The sequence below is a fragment of the Pyxicephalus adspersus genome, chromosome 3 (assembly GCF_032062135.1).
Source record: "Pyxicephalus adspersus chromosome 3, UCB_Pads_2.0, whole genome shotgun sequence".
NCBI lineage: Eukaryota > Metazoa > Chordata > Amphibia > Anura > Pyxicephalidae > Pyxicephalus > Pyxicephalus adspersus.
This window is the reverse complement of record NC_092860.1, coordinates 108694796-108712521: the sequence shown is the minus strand read 5'-3', so window position 1 is coordinate 108712521 and position 17726 is coordinate 108694796. Positions and strand designations below refer to the sequence as shown.

The window sequence follows — 17726 nt, the reverse complement described above, 5'->3', positions numbered from 1 at the left end:
AGACTTTTTCAAGCCTGCTAAAAGTTCACCACTCTTCACTGCTATAGATACTATTATATTTCAAAACTAGCTGCATACATAAAAAATGAGAATATTGATTACTTTTTATGCTCTTGGATATCTGATCTATGCTTGTTTAGGCATTTTGTAAACACAAGCAGTCTTTTTGTAATTCTATATTTATACAAATAAAACAGTGGTAGCTCCTATTTCAATACCAAAAAAAAAATTCAAAGCAAAGTAACTGATGTATATTATTACATTGCATAATACCAATGAATTGTTCTGATTACTTTATAAAATTAATGAATGGTGGAATGAGATTGGTTTATGTTAACTTCAAATGGCATATAAAAAACCCTTCTACTGTGTCTTAAACTAGGGCAATTCAACATAAACCGATGTTTTATTAGTTCATAGCATACAGGTTTTCTTTGTTTCTATCACTGGCAACAATATGTTGACTTATTTGCTAAAGAATTGTGTTGGGGGGAACAGAAACAGGGGTTCATCAAAGGGCCAATAGCCTGTTCGCCCCAAAAATTGTGAAAAAAATGAAGCCATTTTTCTGTTCACTCAATTTATGAAAGTTCTGATCATCTGAAAAAAACATCACTTTCAGAATTGAAACATGGCAACTGCCAGATTGTGTAGGTCAGCCTGATTGATGGATTTATGCTTGCACATAATTTTTCTTCTTTTGTCCTTTGAAACCCTCACTACTTCCCACCACTACATATCTCCCCTCCAATTGTGTGTTACTTCCCCCACCTACTAGATTGTAAGCTCTTTGGGACAGGGTCATCTCGTCCTCCTGTGTCACTGTATTCTTCTGTCATATGCAACCCCTATTTAATGTACATCGCTACGTAATATGTTGGAGCTATATAAATCCTGTTTATTATTAATAATTATAATAATAATAATAATATTGATTGACTGATAAAGATCAGCACAATTTTACCTCAAATGTTAAGCTATGTGAATAGTTACATTGCTAATGAAGTTTCTATGACAAAATGAGGCTGATTTAATAGAGCTCTCAAAGACTGAAGAAGATCATGGGGGCACCATAATTGGAGAGCTTTAATAAATCAGAACCAATGTGTAGGAAAGGACTAAAGATGTAATTTCCAGGTTCTGGTCCTCTTTTCATACTAAGGTGGTTTTCTCTTCATTCCAAATATGTAGACCATATAATAGTTATATGGGGATTGGGAATAACCTGGAGCAATCCAGTATTTGGGACGTTGCTAGACAAGAAGGATGTTGATATTTGGGATGCTGCTAGAAAGAAGGACATTGAGCTTTGAAGTATATCCTGATTTTATCTAGGTCATAAAATTAGATATATAAGGTTATCGGATATATATTAGGGATTTATATATATTAAAATCAGTAATAGCAAGTACAGCGAATTGTAGTTACAATTTATTGCTGAATATATGACTTAATATTTTTTGCAGAAATGGTGAGGTATAGAGACAAAGATTTTATTTACTATTTTAATATATAACTTTCTTAGCATTCCTATGGGAATATAAGGTTTATGATAGAGGGCCTATAGCACTGAGGTTTTCTTCTTTTCATTAATACAGTAACACATACTGACCCACAAAAACAGTAAAGAAAGTTTGCTTTCAGTGTTTTTAATTATGTTTGTGAGTAAGATGAAAACATATTCAAAATTCACCTAGCAAAGATTTCTCAAGCATGTGCAGAGAAAAACAACGATTTTTCATTGCACATGACTGGACAAATAAAGCCCACACAATTTCACCTCAATTACTAAGAAAAGTAAAAAAGTCTCTTTGCACAGAGAAAGTTCTAGCCATGTAGCCATACATCAATATCATCCCTAGTACACATTTAGACATACTTGTTTTGGCGTGTTTGCTACAACGCAGATTACACTTTGTATTGAGTTCTGAATTCTTTTCTTCCTCATTTAGTTTTTACTATTTAATTTTGTGTTTCAGTCTAGTCTTTCATTTTCTGAAGAGTAAAAATAGAAATGAAATCAAAAACACAGTTTGTTGTCCTCTGCATGTCTATTTTTGAAGGCCTGATTTACAGCTACACAAGACGGCGATCCCTTCTGTGTCTGGGTTTTCACTTGGCATTGCTAGGAAAGAGAAACTAACATTACCATTTCATATTGTGGTGAATACAGTAAAAGACCTTCTTTCCTACTGTTACTTATCTTTTGATGCTGCATATTTGCTTATTTAACAAATACATCACCATTGAACATTTCCATTTGGATTGGGAGACATATTTATATATTGCTGTAAGACCTCTAATGGGAGGTTATCATCGGAATATTAATATTTGAGAGCTTTCCATGCACTGGCTGGAGTGTGTCTGTTGTACCCCGGAAAATATATCTTTAGAATACCTGACCTAATATCTTTGAAGGTGTTGTATGTAATAAATGTCACAGTGGTGCTACAGAAGCCTCATTACAGAATCAAACAATATTTTTAATTAAAATAAGTGTATAATGCAGGGAAAGCAACTTACATTTAATATGCCTTTTCCAAAATGATTATATATTATTACCTGTAAAATGAATTCAGCAATTTTTATACTTTCAAATGTGAACATAGGCTTATTTGTACAGTATATCTAGAACATTTGTTACAGCAATCTTCCTGCAAAAATTACTACCCTTCCAGCCCATCTAACACACACTGTTCATTTTGTCTTAATCTGCGAAGCAAAATATATCTACCTAATAGGTCATCCAGGTTCAGGACAGCCAGTAGGGAGTGACCATACACTCAAAGAAAGACTCCGTATAACAGAGAAAGAAAAATGAATTAAAGTGAGTAAACAATGGTAGTTTTTTTTTTTTAATGCCAGCATTTATTTAGAGACAAGAGAGATGGGGTTTGGTTGTTTTCTCAATATGTATTTTGCACATACATGTATATAATATTCTAATAACTGTATATTGTCCCTGTCAGCACAGGGTCATTTTATATATAAAGCATACTTTTAACAGAAGAGGGAACATGTCCGTCTGGTACTGCTCTCTGGCATCTACAAGTATTCCACACTACCAGGTGTATGTAATACCTGCTCCCCCATCACATGCAGTATTTTATCCTGCTGGCTCATACGTTGCTCCATAATTTACAGGCCAGAGCAAGTAACCACTGCATATGGTGGGAAAAATGTATTTCACCCATCTGAATACCTGCTGTGGCCAGGGAGTACCAAAGAAATGCCATTTCAACTAACAAGCCATAAGATAAAATAGGAAATAGCCTATGTAAGCTTTCTGGGCTGTGAGTCTGTGAGATGTTCTTAGAAAACATTTAAGTGGGGCTCACGTTTTTCAGAAAGGTCATATATTCTATAGGCAGATCACCTCTCTTTTTGGAATCTAAAAAACAACAATCCAACAGCAGAAAGTGACCCCCAGAAAATGGCATATGGCCATTTGGAATCTGATGTAAAATACATTTTTGGATTTTTGTTTTGCCTTCTTAAGGATTTATAAGGGCTGATATGTGCTTTGACCTCGTATAGATCTACAAAAACATTTCCCAGCACTTCGTTTTGCCAGTTACCTTCTTCTAACATCCTATTACCAGCAGAAAATAGTTTCAAAGTTTCCTAGCATGCATGTAATGCATGCACAGACATTAGGCCTGGGCTGAAAATAGCAAACCTCCAAATAGCTGTCTCACATAAATTTATGCAGAATTTAAAACATTATTAAGAATCAAGCCTATTTTCAATTGAAGTAATTATTAAATTTGACACAGAGAAGGGTATGTGAAAGTGAAAATAACCCATTACCAACCCAAAAGGGAACGGTAAAATAAATATACAGTAAAAGGTCAGGAGTAAGTATCTAGGGTTTCAAACCCCAAACCAGAACTGTAAGAAAAAAGAAAATTGAGAAACACACACCAATTACTCTGATTCTTGGTGACGTAAATGTGTAATGACAGGCTGACATTTTCTAGCCTTCTTCTCTCACCTTAGCACCCTAGGTCCCTCTCTATTATGCATTTTGTGTTCAATATAGTTTGTAGTCTAGTTATGGTTTCAAGAATATTCCAGTGCTTTTTAGTCTATCTTCAATGTAATTTCTATGTATTTACATTGTTTAACCTATTTAAATATATGCAGACAGTGCAACTATATTCAGCAGTTGGCCCCTGTGCAGACTTGAGCCCCATACTTTCTGCCATATCAGTCACCCCAGGGCACAGTTGCCCAAACTTTTCCACAGCCTCAAACACACCCAGGCTCCCTTACCACACAACATCCCTCTCTTGTGCCTTGAGTCTGGTCCTCAGTCACCACAAGTTACATTTAGCTCTCTAACCGCACATCTCCCTCCACAAAGCATCCGGTGACCCCAGTGAGTGGGGCTGAGACACAACACAAGGAGAGATTAGGGGGAGACGGCTGCTGTGGGGGTATGGATGGCCAAGGAGGTTCAAGGGTTCTTGTGCAGCACATTTTGTACCTCCCTATGTCTGCTCTTGCATTCAGATTAGGGATGATATTTTCCAGGAGGTATTAAAAGCCTAAATGATTGATACTACATTAGGATCTTTCTCCAGCAAATTTGGACCTCCCATAGTATTTACTAAATTATCAAAGACAAAATGTTGATCTATCAGTTTTTGACTATCAGGTTGTGTTCTAAAAAAAGGGCAACATGACTCTCACTAGGCTCAGAGTTGGTTAAAACCTTACTTGATCACATCTGTACAGTCATGCATTGACGTTAGTACCATAATCAGATTGATATAAATGTCCTGTTTGGTGAAGTATTGGTTAGGCAAGAGATGATCACTGCTATATCTATATGTTTAATATATGTGTTTTGTAATTTTCTGATAACAAACCTAATTTCTACTTGGCCACTGCACGAATTTGTGCAAATGTGTGCAAAGATTCCGACCTGTTTGTGTTCTGTGGACTTGGTATTTATTATTTGTTGTGTTTGCATGTTTGCCAAGATGAAAGCTTAACCTGCTATTGAAATTTTTTTTAAACGTATTTGGATACTGATGGAGATAAAATGTAATTGAAAAAAATTGTTTTTCTACCAATTCTACATATTATGTTTTTGAACCAATGCAAAGTTTTTCTTTTAAATGTTACCTGAAAGGTGTTGAATAAAATATAAACTCAGTTGAAACCTTAAAAGAAAAGTAAAGATTCTACTACATTCTGGTCCTTTACAATGCTTCCTCTGAGGAATCTTCAATGAATAAAGTCTTCTAAATGGATCCAGCTCTTCTCACATCCATTCACTGCCTGAAAACCCTTCCAGACAGATAATTGTGTTTTTGTACAGGTTTGGTCACTTTGTGTATTTTGCATGTCTAATCTTTTGAAATCAATCCTATGACTTCATGGGTAGTCAAAACACTCTGTGGAGTCTGAATGTCTCTCTATACTTAACCTACAAAAATGGGGTTTCGATCATGAAATCTTAGCTCGCTGGACATTCTTAACAAGGAGTTTTGAAATTTGAAACAAAATATCAAAACATGCCTGGCAACTAAATGTTAACATGCTATGAGCGGCATCTCATTAACTTGGCACCCACCCATCAGGCCATGTCCTGAGTACTGAATGTTTGTAAGTATTGTGCAGGCAGCTTGCTGTCAAGTTGAAAAGAATCCCTTCCCTGTTTAATCAGCTGAAATAGCAGACATACCATCTGTTCTCCTTCAGCCAGACAGTTGTGTTTCTTCACCTGCCACACAGTCCTCATCATCTTCTAGAGTCTTGTTTCTTATCATGTTGCTCAGTCATTGCAGACAAGCATTCAACACCTCGGATTACAGTGAATTATCCAAAGTATACTGTTGCATGAAATATCAAGATTATTGAATACACTTTGAGCCTCCAATCTTAGCACTGGGTCCTACACGAGTTCTTGTAATACTTGTAGTTCTAAATTTAAAAATCGTCCTCTAAGCTGTATTTGCGGCGCCAAAACATGGTCCCATTGACTTTTGAAAACAATTACTGTTGGTTTGGGGGTTAAATATAATCGGTATGATTCTCAAATACTCTACCTTTTGTACCTACTACTTATAGGAGGGTTGTTTAGAAATAGTTCAAATGTCATATATGTTATAGGTGTGTGAAACACAGATACATTTATACAAGTGAGACAAATACTTTGAACCAGTACACCAGTCCTGGACTGGTCACTGCACTTGCTGAAAAGTAACACATTAGATGATATTTTTACTTGCAAAAAATTCATTGGATGTGCTCTTGCTAATGTTGTACTTGTGTAAACATGAAGTACATAAAATGTTTTTTTTTTAAATATGACAAGTAGAGCTTTTTGCATACTTGGGGATATAAGTGATTACAGTGCCTTTTACCAATCACTGTTCTTACACCTCCAGGTGGCAGATGGATCAATGAATATTCCATTTCCATTTTATGCATAAGCTTACCTAAGGGTAACTTTATGTTTTTGTACATTATTCAATGTTGTATGAAGTATGCATCATATGCATTAGAGATATTTTTTCATTTGCTCTTCTGATCAGTTTCCCAAGGAAGCAAATTGCTGATCTGAAAAATGTGTTAAGATTCCCTGGTAAAATTTCAAGACAATTTACACAATAAAAAAAGATGACATCATCAGATCAGTATTTAACTTTATGGCATAGAGGAAAGATGTGAGAAAATGCATGGGAGATAAAACACATATGCTACTGAAATTATGTGGCGCAGTGCCTATATTCATGAGAGCATATTGATTTTATAGTAGTAATAAAATGGGATTTATAAATGTTAGTGTGTGATATACTATAGGATACTATAAAAGTCTTTAATAATTAATTGATAGTATAATAAATGTGCCAGCCTAGGTTTATCTGCTTTGACCGTTATACCGTGTATGCCTTTCACTATTTAACCACTGACCAAACATTTTGGTAACTCATTCCTTTATTTTCTATATTTTGAATTTTGTCTGTAGATTTAATGTTGATTAGTGCCTTCTTTTTTTAGGTGGAACCTTATAATTGATAATAAAGTGGTACCTTGGTATAAGTCCTTAATCCGTTCCAGATCCTTGGACCGGTTACCAAACAGGACTTTTACCAAACAAATTTTTCCCATAAGAAATAAAAAGAAAATGAATAATCCGTTCTCATGAAAAAAAAAAATGTTATTGACATATTATACATTGATGGGGCTGTGTGAAATAACTTAAACACTGCTTAATACTAAAATACATAAATACAAAAGCAATTATATGAAATAAAATGTAACCTCCCTTTACCTTGCTGAGAAGAGTCGAGTGCCTACTAGGATGGTGCTGAGAATGGAGGATGAGGAGATGTTATGTAATTTACAGAGAGTTATAGCGTGGGTTGTTCACTGAATGGTAGCAACTGACGTAGTGACACTCGTGGGCAGTCGTGGCTTTGTCTCGAGAGAGGTAAATAATAGTAGCGCGCAGTGTTTTGACTTATTTTGACCCATACAAGTTCTAGCACAAAGGTTGTATACCAAGCAAAGTTTTTCGAGTCCAAACAGGACTTATACCAAGTTGGACTTATTCCAAAGTGGACTTATACCCAGGTACCACTGTATATTGGTATTGGTGTATGGAATTTTTATTTTCTGTATCTGCAGTAGCAATTTTATATAGGTAAAATTGTTTCAAAACGTTTTGAAGCAAATATGCAGTAGAGTTAGGCATGTTTGTACTTTAAGAATATTTATGTCTGAGTGCATATGACTAGACGTTGCAGTTTCTACTGTTTATATTGGCAGGAAAATATTGGCTGATGTAATAAAGTCTCCTAGGCATTCCTCCTTAAGACCTATTGACTGTAAATGTCAACTAAGTACCCCTAGACATCACAGCCTTTTGGCCTGGGCGTTGGTTATTAAATGTCCTTGGCTACTTGCTGTTTTTTTCTGGTTTTTATCATATATTTATGAGCAGAGCAATAGTAGCAGTTCCCATATAACTGTACATGGCATACCTTCTTGAACAGAGAGATGTAACTATGACAGTAAATCTTTACATGTGAATTTAATCACTGTATACATCACTACATACATGATCCTTGTCCCATTTAATTTTGACCATTCAGTTATGATGAATGATTTATTCATGTTACATGTGTTTGTAGCTTAACAATTATGATTTTCAAACATGTCACTGTCATTGACTGTTTCCATTGTCTTTCCATGCATGCAGTAACCATAGGACAAATAATGATTTTTACATTTTAGAGAAAAGAACGTATGGACTGTAAGTTACAAAAATACAAAGCTTATTGGCGTAACTTAACTTCTAAAGAGCATACATTTTTGTCTCCAGTAAGGCTCCCTAGTGATAACAACATGTGTCAGCACCAATATGTTGCTGCAGAATGAATAAAAGATAAATATAGTAATTTTGGAAAGTAAATTGTATACTGCATAATTCACCAATGTGCTATTTATATTAAATCTCATTTTAACCAAGCGAGGAGAGCAACTGAAATGTCAGATCACTTCCCACTGTAACACAGTTCTTAAATGAGTCAGGGTGTTCTCTTGGAAAGATAATTTTAACGCTGTTTATTAGAAGAAGACTGAGAGCCTGTTCTTGTGTAAAAACAATCTTTTAATACTTTTAAAAATGTACCTTTATTGCACCCAAAAAGGCCACCCCCCCACCCCCAAAAAAAACAAAAAGTAAACAAAATTTAAACGGCTCTAGATCTGGTTTCTTCTGCTGAACCCTAGTAAATGCTTCATACAATAGTGCCATGGCAGTTGATGGTGGGGGGCACCCATCGCACCCATCGGGGAATTCACAATTTATCCACAACCAGAAGAATGAAATAGGACTTTTGTCTGGGGCTTGTCTTTGTGGTAAACCTGCTTTGCTCCTGAAAAAATTGGGAAGTAATTGAGGCCATATTTATGGTGGCCAACTGATTTGCCATCAGCACATGATCTTCTAGTTTGACTCCTGTGGCAAAGGATTACTGTCTCCATGCAAGTGGATTTGTCCACTTTGCAGAGATTCTACTTTAATGACATCTTATGTGTACTATTAGTTCCAAGCAGTTACTCTGTGCTTTAGAAATCTACTTAGTTTGTGTTGTTCATGATACCATCAGATCATGTTGTGCACACACACCATATTTGTAAGCACGAGGCAGTCATTTTTTTTAATCTCATGTCTTCGCTACCTAAATCCGGCACAGGTATAGGTATTTTCTGTGCCCATCCTGACACACAAAATGCCAGATTCTTTACCAAAGAGAAAGTATGCATTATGAGGGTTTTTTTCAGGGTTGAAAGGTTGAGATTTGGCTTGGATTTTAGAAGGTTGAATGTTTTAGGGTTCCTATTATTTAGAGCTATAACTGTTAGGACTAGGTTAGAACGAGGGTAAGGTTTAGGCTTTGGTGTATAAAAAATTGTTACATGTTAAGTTCCAGAGTTAGGTTTATGGTTAAGTGTTGGGGAGAAGTTTTGGTGTTAATTTAGGTTTTAGGTCACATTTGAACTCTTGCATGAGATGAGGACTCGATAGATGGACTTTGGGCTTCAGTCAATATAAGCAGTTTGACATTAGTTTAACACTTTTAGACCACCAAAACATGTCCTAAGGGTCATTTTAGGGCAAGGTATCATTTGGGACATCTGAGAGAAAAGCCTCTCCAAGGCTGGAGAAGATACACTTTCATCAGTGAGCCTGGGTGATCCAACAAACCTGGAAATTATTAGAAATCTCTCTGATGGAGACACAGTCAAAAAGCATTTTAGTAGAATGACAAATCTAAATGGCTTCTTTTTTGCTGTAAGGTAGTAAGAGGGAAAAATCCTTAATGGTTCCACAGACCAAGATAAGGAATCTGACAAAAATGTTTACTTTTTCCCACCTTCTTCAAACCAAATACAATTTTGTCTGAAGATTGGCTTTCATTTACAAAGCACAGTTTTGTTCCCAAGGCCTTTACAGATTCATTCAATGTGTACATCAAGGCATTACAAAGCGTTAGGCAATCTTCCATCAACTTTTTTCATGCTTTTGAAACACTCTTTAGTTCCAGTTTAGGGCAGATGCCCCAATGTATGTACTGGCTGTAACTTAAAACAGAAAAATACTTCTTGGATTAAAATTTTTTGAAGTTTAGAACTTTAGAACCTATTTCTATTTAAAAAAGTTCATTTAAAAGCAAATTCTTGTGTGAATGTTAAAAGCGCCATCCTAAATTTATAATACTGTTTTGTTTTCCCTTTGCAAGGAGTACAAGTTGTAATTTGAGAAGTATTTTGTACACTGCATCGTTTTTCTGCTTTTTTTGTAATTTGCTGATTCTGCATATTGGCATCCAAAGGATTTCCCTCTGACATAGAGAACAGCCAGTGGCCAAGTGTTCCTAATTCAACAAAACAGACTGTAGAGTTTAAAAGCGTACAAAGTTTATCCCTGCTCATGCTGGGTGGAAGTAATCTGATACAACTGACTGGATGAAAACAGATACACAAGGTCTAAGTAAAAGAAAAAACAGAAGGAAATGAGAGCCGAGTTGCTGCCTATAATAACCAGCTAGAGTCCTAATGTCATTTTTATTGCACCTTATTGGAAATTGATTGGCTGCTGTATCCATCAAAGTTTACATACCAAACCAATGGTAACTGTCTGCTGGTGAAACTGATAATAACATTTATGCTATATAATATATGCTACCCATATGACACTGAAACATAGCTAGTGGCAGTTTTTCGACAAAGTGCTATACAGAGTTAAAACCTTTGGTTTTTTTTTTTGCCATACAAAAGGAAAGAAGACTTTCCTCACCCTAAAAGATCGCTCTATCAATTCCCTGAATCAAAGCACCCCTCTAGCAACTATTGACAATAAATAATATGTAGATATTATGATTTGTAAGGGATGTAACCTGAACATTTTAAAATGTCAAGGTAAAAAAAAACAGGGAAGAAAATAAACTGGGATCTTTCTTTTTAATCACTCAGAAATTAGGAAGGCATGGCCGACACCACATGCTTAACAATTAGACGCTGTGTTGTCATGTCAAAGAGAAAGGTGGAATCATTATTTTTCTGAACTAGCAACATGTTAAAAATTGTTTGCATTACATAAATATGTTTTAAGGCAGAAAAATAAAATACCTAAACCAGCTTTTGCTGCAGTATTCATCTTTTAGCCAGGGCCTCAGTGTGGTGGCTAACATCATCCACTAATTAATTTCCTATGAACTCAGGTTGTCCTGTACTGGTGTCCTCCAACCTGTGACTGGACACTTAAAAAAGAAGCAGCACATTAATGAGCTTTTTTTTTCTCTTCTCTGCATTTGCTTCCTATTAGCATAATTATTTTGAGCACATGAACTGATTTCCTTGTTCTACTTTTTACTCACACTACAGCCCTGCTGTACAGTGACTATGGGCCTGATATATAAAAGTTCGAGATGGCTGGAGAGGATACACTTTCATCAGTGAAGCTGGGTGATCCAGGAAACCTGAAATGGATCTGGTCCAAGATTGAAAACATTTGCTGGCAAATAGCAAACTACTTCTAGGTTTGCTGGATCACCCAGTTTCACTGATGAAAGTGTATCCTCTCCAGCCTCCTGGTGGGGAGCTTTTAATAAATCAAGCCCCATAAAAGGCTGATAACCGGTCAAGAGCTTTAATTAAGCACGGGTTTGTGTTTAATTACGGGTATATATAAAGGGTTGTACAGCCTTTGTATATATTTTATAGACATTACTACTAAGCTATAATGAAAAAAAAAAGGGTTACAACCACTAATCAAAATAAAAACAAATGCTGTGTTATCAGTTAACTTTACTCCAGTTTGTGAAACTTGAAAAATAGCCCAGTCCATTCTATTTGGCATTAGATTTGGTTTTCTTTTATAAAGGTCATAAAGGTCACTAAACTAAAACTTCCTCGGCAGACAGTTTTTTCCCCTATCTCCTTCCTCTGAGATTCTTTGAAAATTTTGAAAAATGTCCATCCCAGTGACACCATCACCTCTGTCTTGATGCCTTGGTGCAGCTGGGCTTCATTGAAAATAAATGAGTAATTCATAAATTCCCAAATGGGAACTGAAACTTTGTTGAAAAAGCAGACTTGTTTGTTGAACATAAAAGGACATAACTCCTTTACAATTCCCCAGGGAAAGACTTGAAAAGGGGAGTAATTATTATAAACCACTTAGTGCTATAGAGTCTGTATCATGTTGCCATGAGAAAGTTTAGTTTGATTGGCTAAAAAAAATGGGTTTAGTAAATCCTTTTAGGTGGATTTAAACTGTTGTATGAAGTGTAATACAATCCTGGATTTGTAGTAAAACCCAGCGAAAACACTCCATAGTATGATATTGGTACTGGTATACATGTGTACAACCTTTTCTTTGATGTTATGAATAATTTCAAAGCAGGACTTTAGTAAAACAAGAAAAATTAACGAATTTCATAACCTTTATAATAATTATTCAGTGACTGAACTGAAGCTTCATTGCTAGAAAATGCATGATACCTATCTACATAATAGGATGATATACCTATGTATTTGGGACCATACTGGCTAGTCCATCTTTTAGTTCAGGAGTTGCATGCCCTTACTTTGGACTGGAAAGTTTTTTTATGAGTTTCGCAGTTTAACTGTGACAACACCACTGCTATTGTTCTTCTATATTTTAGTTGTAGATGTGAAATAATCCAGGTTATGTAGGCTGAAATCTAAAATGGTACTCGACTCCTTTTCTTCAGACAACAATAGGAAAAGGTCAGGCAGATTGTAATATTGTGACCTTTGTTAACAATGTGGTGTTAGGTAAGAGAAAAAACTTAGGCTAAGTTCAGACAGATGGTGGAACAGTGGTTCCTGAGTATCCCCAACTGCTACAATGGTTCTTGAATAAGCCAGCATTTAAATATTTGACAATTGGTGGTACTTAGCCACTTACTACTGCCCCCATTCATTATTTACAGTCAGATACATGTAGCGTCTTGACTGTGGTCATGGTTCCAAAGTGTGGGAAGGTTGTAAAAAGCAACTTCACAGCCTGTAAAACCTAAATCAGAACAAAATCAGGGAACATTGACTGCAATGCTCTTTTTCATAGGTAGATGTGTTGAGTAGGTTGTTTCATGTTGCAGTTATTCTTTAAATTAAAAATGTATGACTATGTTAGACATCATTATATCCTTCATCCTTTTATTTTTATTTCATCAGGTATGATTTTGTAGAAATTGAAGACCCCATTGACGGCACAATCCTTGGGCGATGGTGCGGCTCTAATACAGTGCCAGGCAAACAGATTTCAAAAGGAAATCAGATAAGGATACGATTTGTATCTGATGAATATTTCCCTTCTGAACCAGGATTCTGCATTCATTATACGATCCTTACCCCGGTAAGCAAATTGATTCTAGACTTAGTGTAGTTGTTTTTAGAGAACGCTGTACTTCCAGTAATTTGATAGTTTCAGGTCATCAGGTCTGAACATACCCAAAAAAAGTTAATGAAAACTAAACAACTTTCTTCTACAAGCAATGTATTCCTTACATGAAAACTAAATATATACCCAGGTGTTTCACTTTGCTGATTTGGGATGTGTCAGTGATTTCAGTTTGTGGTCAGTCATGTGAAAATTCCTGCGTAACTTTGTTTTCCCAGTTTGCAAGGAAATTTAATATCTGTAAATTATGTTTAGGTTTTTTTGGAAAATGATTTTGTTTGAAACAAACAGTAACTGCCAGAGAAGATTTTACTTAATGCTGTGATGATTATATGCAGATGTAGCTTATTTGTACTTCTTCCATTTGTCATTGTTATGTTTTAAAGATGCATAATCATAACCTGGGGGGTCTGAGGTCAAATTGCCACTTATTTTGTTCACATTTTTTAATTTCTAATTGCCAAATAAAGAGCTATATGTTTTATTGTTTTTTTTATAAAATATCGATCACCTTACTTTACCTAATTTGGCTCCATTCATTTGAAAAGTGATCAACCAACAGCATATAGCTTATATTGCAGGACGTGATCACCACTATTACAAAGTAGTAATTGTGGCGTTAAAAACATTTGAAACAATAATTGTAGCCTGTAGTGCTGTTCATTTTCAAAATACTGAACACTTTCTGCTGAACTATCAATCAGACTGACTGACAATTTATAATATATTGATCTTCATTTTTTACTCCATCTTTACACCTTTGTATTAAAATCAACCAGCACCCAGAACTTAAGTACCATATGTGATTGGCTGTTAAAGACTGCAACAATATGTTAAAATTTGTATAAACATGCTTTGCAAGGTATGAATAGAAGTACAGGGAACTGAGCAGATGGTAAATAATACAGTGTAGTGGAACAGTTTAGTACTAGCCACAGTTCAAAGTCACTTTATCTACGAATGACCTGATAATGATTGTCAGCACGTTCTTCTATGATTTGATACATAGTGGCAAACTGGTGTAAAATCAGATTCCAGTTGACATTCTTTGTTGCCTGTTTAGATAACACCTTTCTCATTGCCATGGATAACAGCACTGTTGTTTCCTTGTTCCACTGTTAAATGAATTTGCCTCTATGTACAGTATGCACTGTTATAGAATACTTTACATTATTATGTGTGTGGTTTATGTTTGTGTATTTAGTTTAGTTTGGTTTACATAGAAAACTAGAAGGGTGATGGAAGTAAAAGTCGTCCATCAATTCTGCTCCCTCTTTTCTTTTAAACCATTTTGTCCAAGTATGGATCTGTGTTTGCTCCATGGATATTTAAATTTACACCCTGTTTACTGACACACTACTGCTGGAATCTACTTCTGAGAATTGACTACAATTACAGTAAAGTAACTATTTGTAAAGTTAGTTTCCCTTTTGCTAGTTTAAGGTCATATCTCTGTGTTCTGGTCTTGGCATTATACTGAAAATGCTGCCCTGTTGAACCTCATTTACATCCTTTCCTTATTTCCTTAAGACTGCGTTTAATAAATTCCTTTAATTTTTTCTGATTTTTTTGTCTCTCAGACCTTTAACTATTTTGTTACACATCCCCAGGCTCCATTTTATCTGTAACATAAAAAATGTATTATTGGTAAAGAGCATGTATAGCCAGAACTTTTTTTGGATAGAGTAGGTCGGCGCTAGAAATCAGTTTTGTTGTCTGTGTCCCTCTAGGAAGATTACCCCTATATATGTCCCTATGACCATTGTCATTGAGACAAACAGTAATGGGAATCCAAGGTGTTTGCCATGCCACCAGAACAATCTTCCATTGGGGATACATGTTATGGTGACAGCTAAAGCTGGAGTGTTTGCAGAACAGCTAGCTAATAGTGGCTTCACCCCTTAAAGCGTACCTAAACTCAAAATTTCCCCTTTACATAAAAGAGTAGACAGCCCAATAATGTAAAGTTAAAACTCTGTTGTTTTTTTTTTTGCCTAGGCAGTCAAGAATGAATGGGAGCACAAAGCCTCCCAGGATACCTGTTGAGTGCTCCTTCCCAAGCACCTCAGGCATGCGCAGAAGGAGCTTTGAGTTTAGTTCCTCTTTAAATTTAACTATCCCAAATGGCAAGAGCTCTCAATCATTTAGTGAATAAGTGCTTACACAGGCACTCTGTGTAAAAGCAGCCTAAGAGTCCCCTACAATTTCCTTAATATTTTTATATCTCAAGAACTGAAATGTCCCCAAGGACACAGACAAAAAACAAAAACTGAAAGGGAGTTTTTTATTTCCAAACTTTTTCCAAAAATAAAAAGTTTTAACTAAAAATAACAGTTCTTTAATCAAAAGAAAAAATGCAATATATTAGTAGTTAAACTAATGTGATGTCTTCCTGAATTTGACTTCCTTTTGATTTCCCATCAATGTTCATTTCCCTGTGACTTCCTTTTTAAGGTGGATACACTGCATTGCATTTCTCATTGATTCCTGTTGTAGATACTTTTAGGATGACTCTTCTGCAGGAATGTTACCTGGCCTAACAAGCATGTTGCACAGCAGGAAACATAGGAAGTTAAGGAACTTCCTGGATCCACCCCAAGGGAAATAATTGGCAGTGACTTTGAAAACAGCCTAGTGCATTTCTATAATAGTCGGCTGTGTAAACTTCCTGGCCAGAATTTTGGATTAGTAGCCCTTACTGAAGCAGAGCAATCAACTGTTGTAACAACAAATTGCAAGATTTGGAGAGGGGAATGAATGTGCTGTTTGGTGGGTGGATATCAATAGTGCAATGCAAAAAAGTTGAGGGTTGGATACTACTTTACTTCCTGGCTTCATCTGGTGTTAGAAAAATATTATTTATAGTCAGATTCTACAGGTCCATAGAGATGGGAAATAACGCCATATGCGAAATGTTTGACCTTAAACAACTTCTCCAGTCAATGATGTCTTTGAATTAACTTGAGAGGCCCGCATGACATCATGTCATATGGCTATACTCTTGTAGACTTTTACAATTTGCCTACACAGCTCTCTGTGTAGAAAAACTTTGACAACAAAAGGAAATTGCCCCATTATACAGTGATTTTACAGGGGCTCATTGCTGCTTTATCAGCCATTCTGTTTTTTTCCAGCTTTTAATATGTTTCTGATGAACAATGCCTTATTTTCTTCTGCCACCATAATATCTTGCCCAGCTTTTTTTAATTAGACCAAATCCCTCTTGTAAATCTGTTTGTCCTGTAATAATAGGGTTGACATGCCTTTCCAGTTACGTAATGCAACCTGCAACCTACAGCAGTTGGACAACTAATGCTGAAAACTTGCTTTGACTAGATGACTGAATGGATAGAATGTAACACACTTTAAATTGTACATCACAAGAAAGAATAATATAAATCCACATAATTACGTGTTTTTTGTTTAATGAAACAAAGGTATCTTAAAAGTTAAGAATGTGATCCTTATCTTTGTAGCATCCAAAATGCAAAAAATGTTTTATCCATTAAGAAAGATCATAAACTATTGCTTTCTTAAATTTTCCATTAAGTGTATTTTTATTTAGACATATTTTTATTTAGCAGCATTACTACACTCGTAATCTAGAAGCAGTTTGATAGACTGGTGATGAATTAGAATAAAATAAAAGATATATAAAATAAAAGATATATAAATAATATAAATAAATATTCATCCTGTTTAGCAGGATTTTCAGGATCTTGGGCTGGACAACGAGGCAGATGATTAATGATGATTGTGATAATTATGAAGTGGGTTCAGTCTTTATTTATCATAATCATGAAATTCCAGCAAAAAGAAAAATAATTCCAAGGGGGCAGGAAACTCACAGCAACTACCTAAGTAGCTAAGGAGGTCACTTTTGAAGAAGTATTGTACTTTTTCCTGGAGGGAGGTAGAAATTGTACTTTAACACGCCTGCAACATCAGCATTTTAGATCAAGTACAGGTGTGATAATAATAAAAAAAACAAAAACTTTTTTTTTTAATGACACCGCTTCATTGTCAGTAGCTTAGAGATGAGATGGTGAGGACATATATTCTGTGTATATTTATTTGTATAGATGTTATTAGAGATTGATTTGCAGATGGCTAGTAATATTGGTGCACTTGTCACTTAACTTACCTGGGTGGTGATGATAAAAGGCACATATATCTTGCCGCTACAGACAGACTATAATGGATGATATCGTAGGTCAGTGGAAGTATGAATATAAATATAAATATATATATATATATATATATATATATATAT

General features: G+C 35.4%; 1 protein-coding gene across 4 annotated transcripts in view; it reads left to right on the top strand.

The window, feature by feature from the left end:
- Window positions 1-17726, top strand: part of PDGFC (platelet derived growth factor C) — a 149574-nt gene that overhangs the window by 83099 nt on the left and 48749 nt on the right. For all 4 annotated transcript variants that reach the window (XM_072405965.1, XM_072405964.1, XM_072405966.1 and 1 more), the window contains one exon: window positions 13228-13408. In XM_072405965.1, the coding sequence (XP_072262066.1) occupies window positions 13228-13408 (181 nt within the window). The remainder of the gene's footprint in view (window positions 1-13227; window positions 13409-17726) is intronic.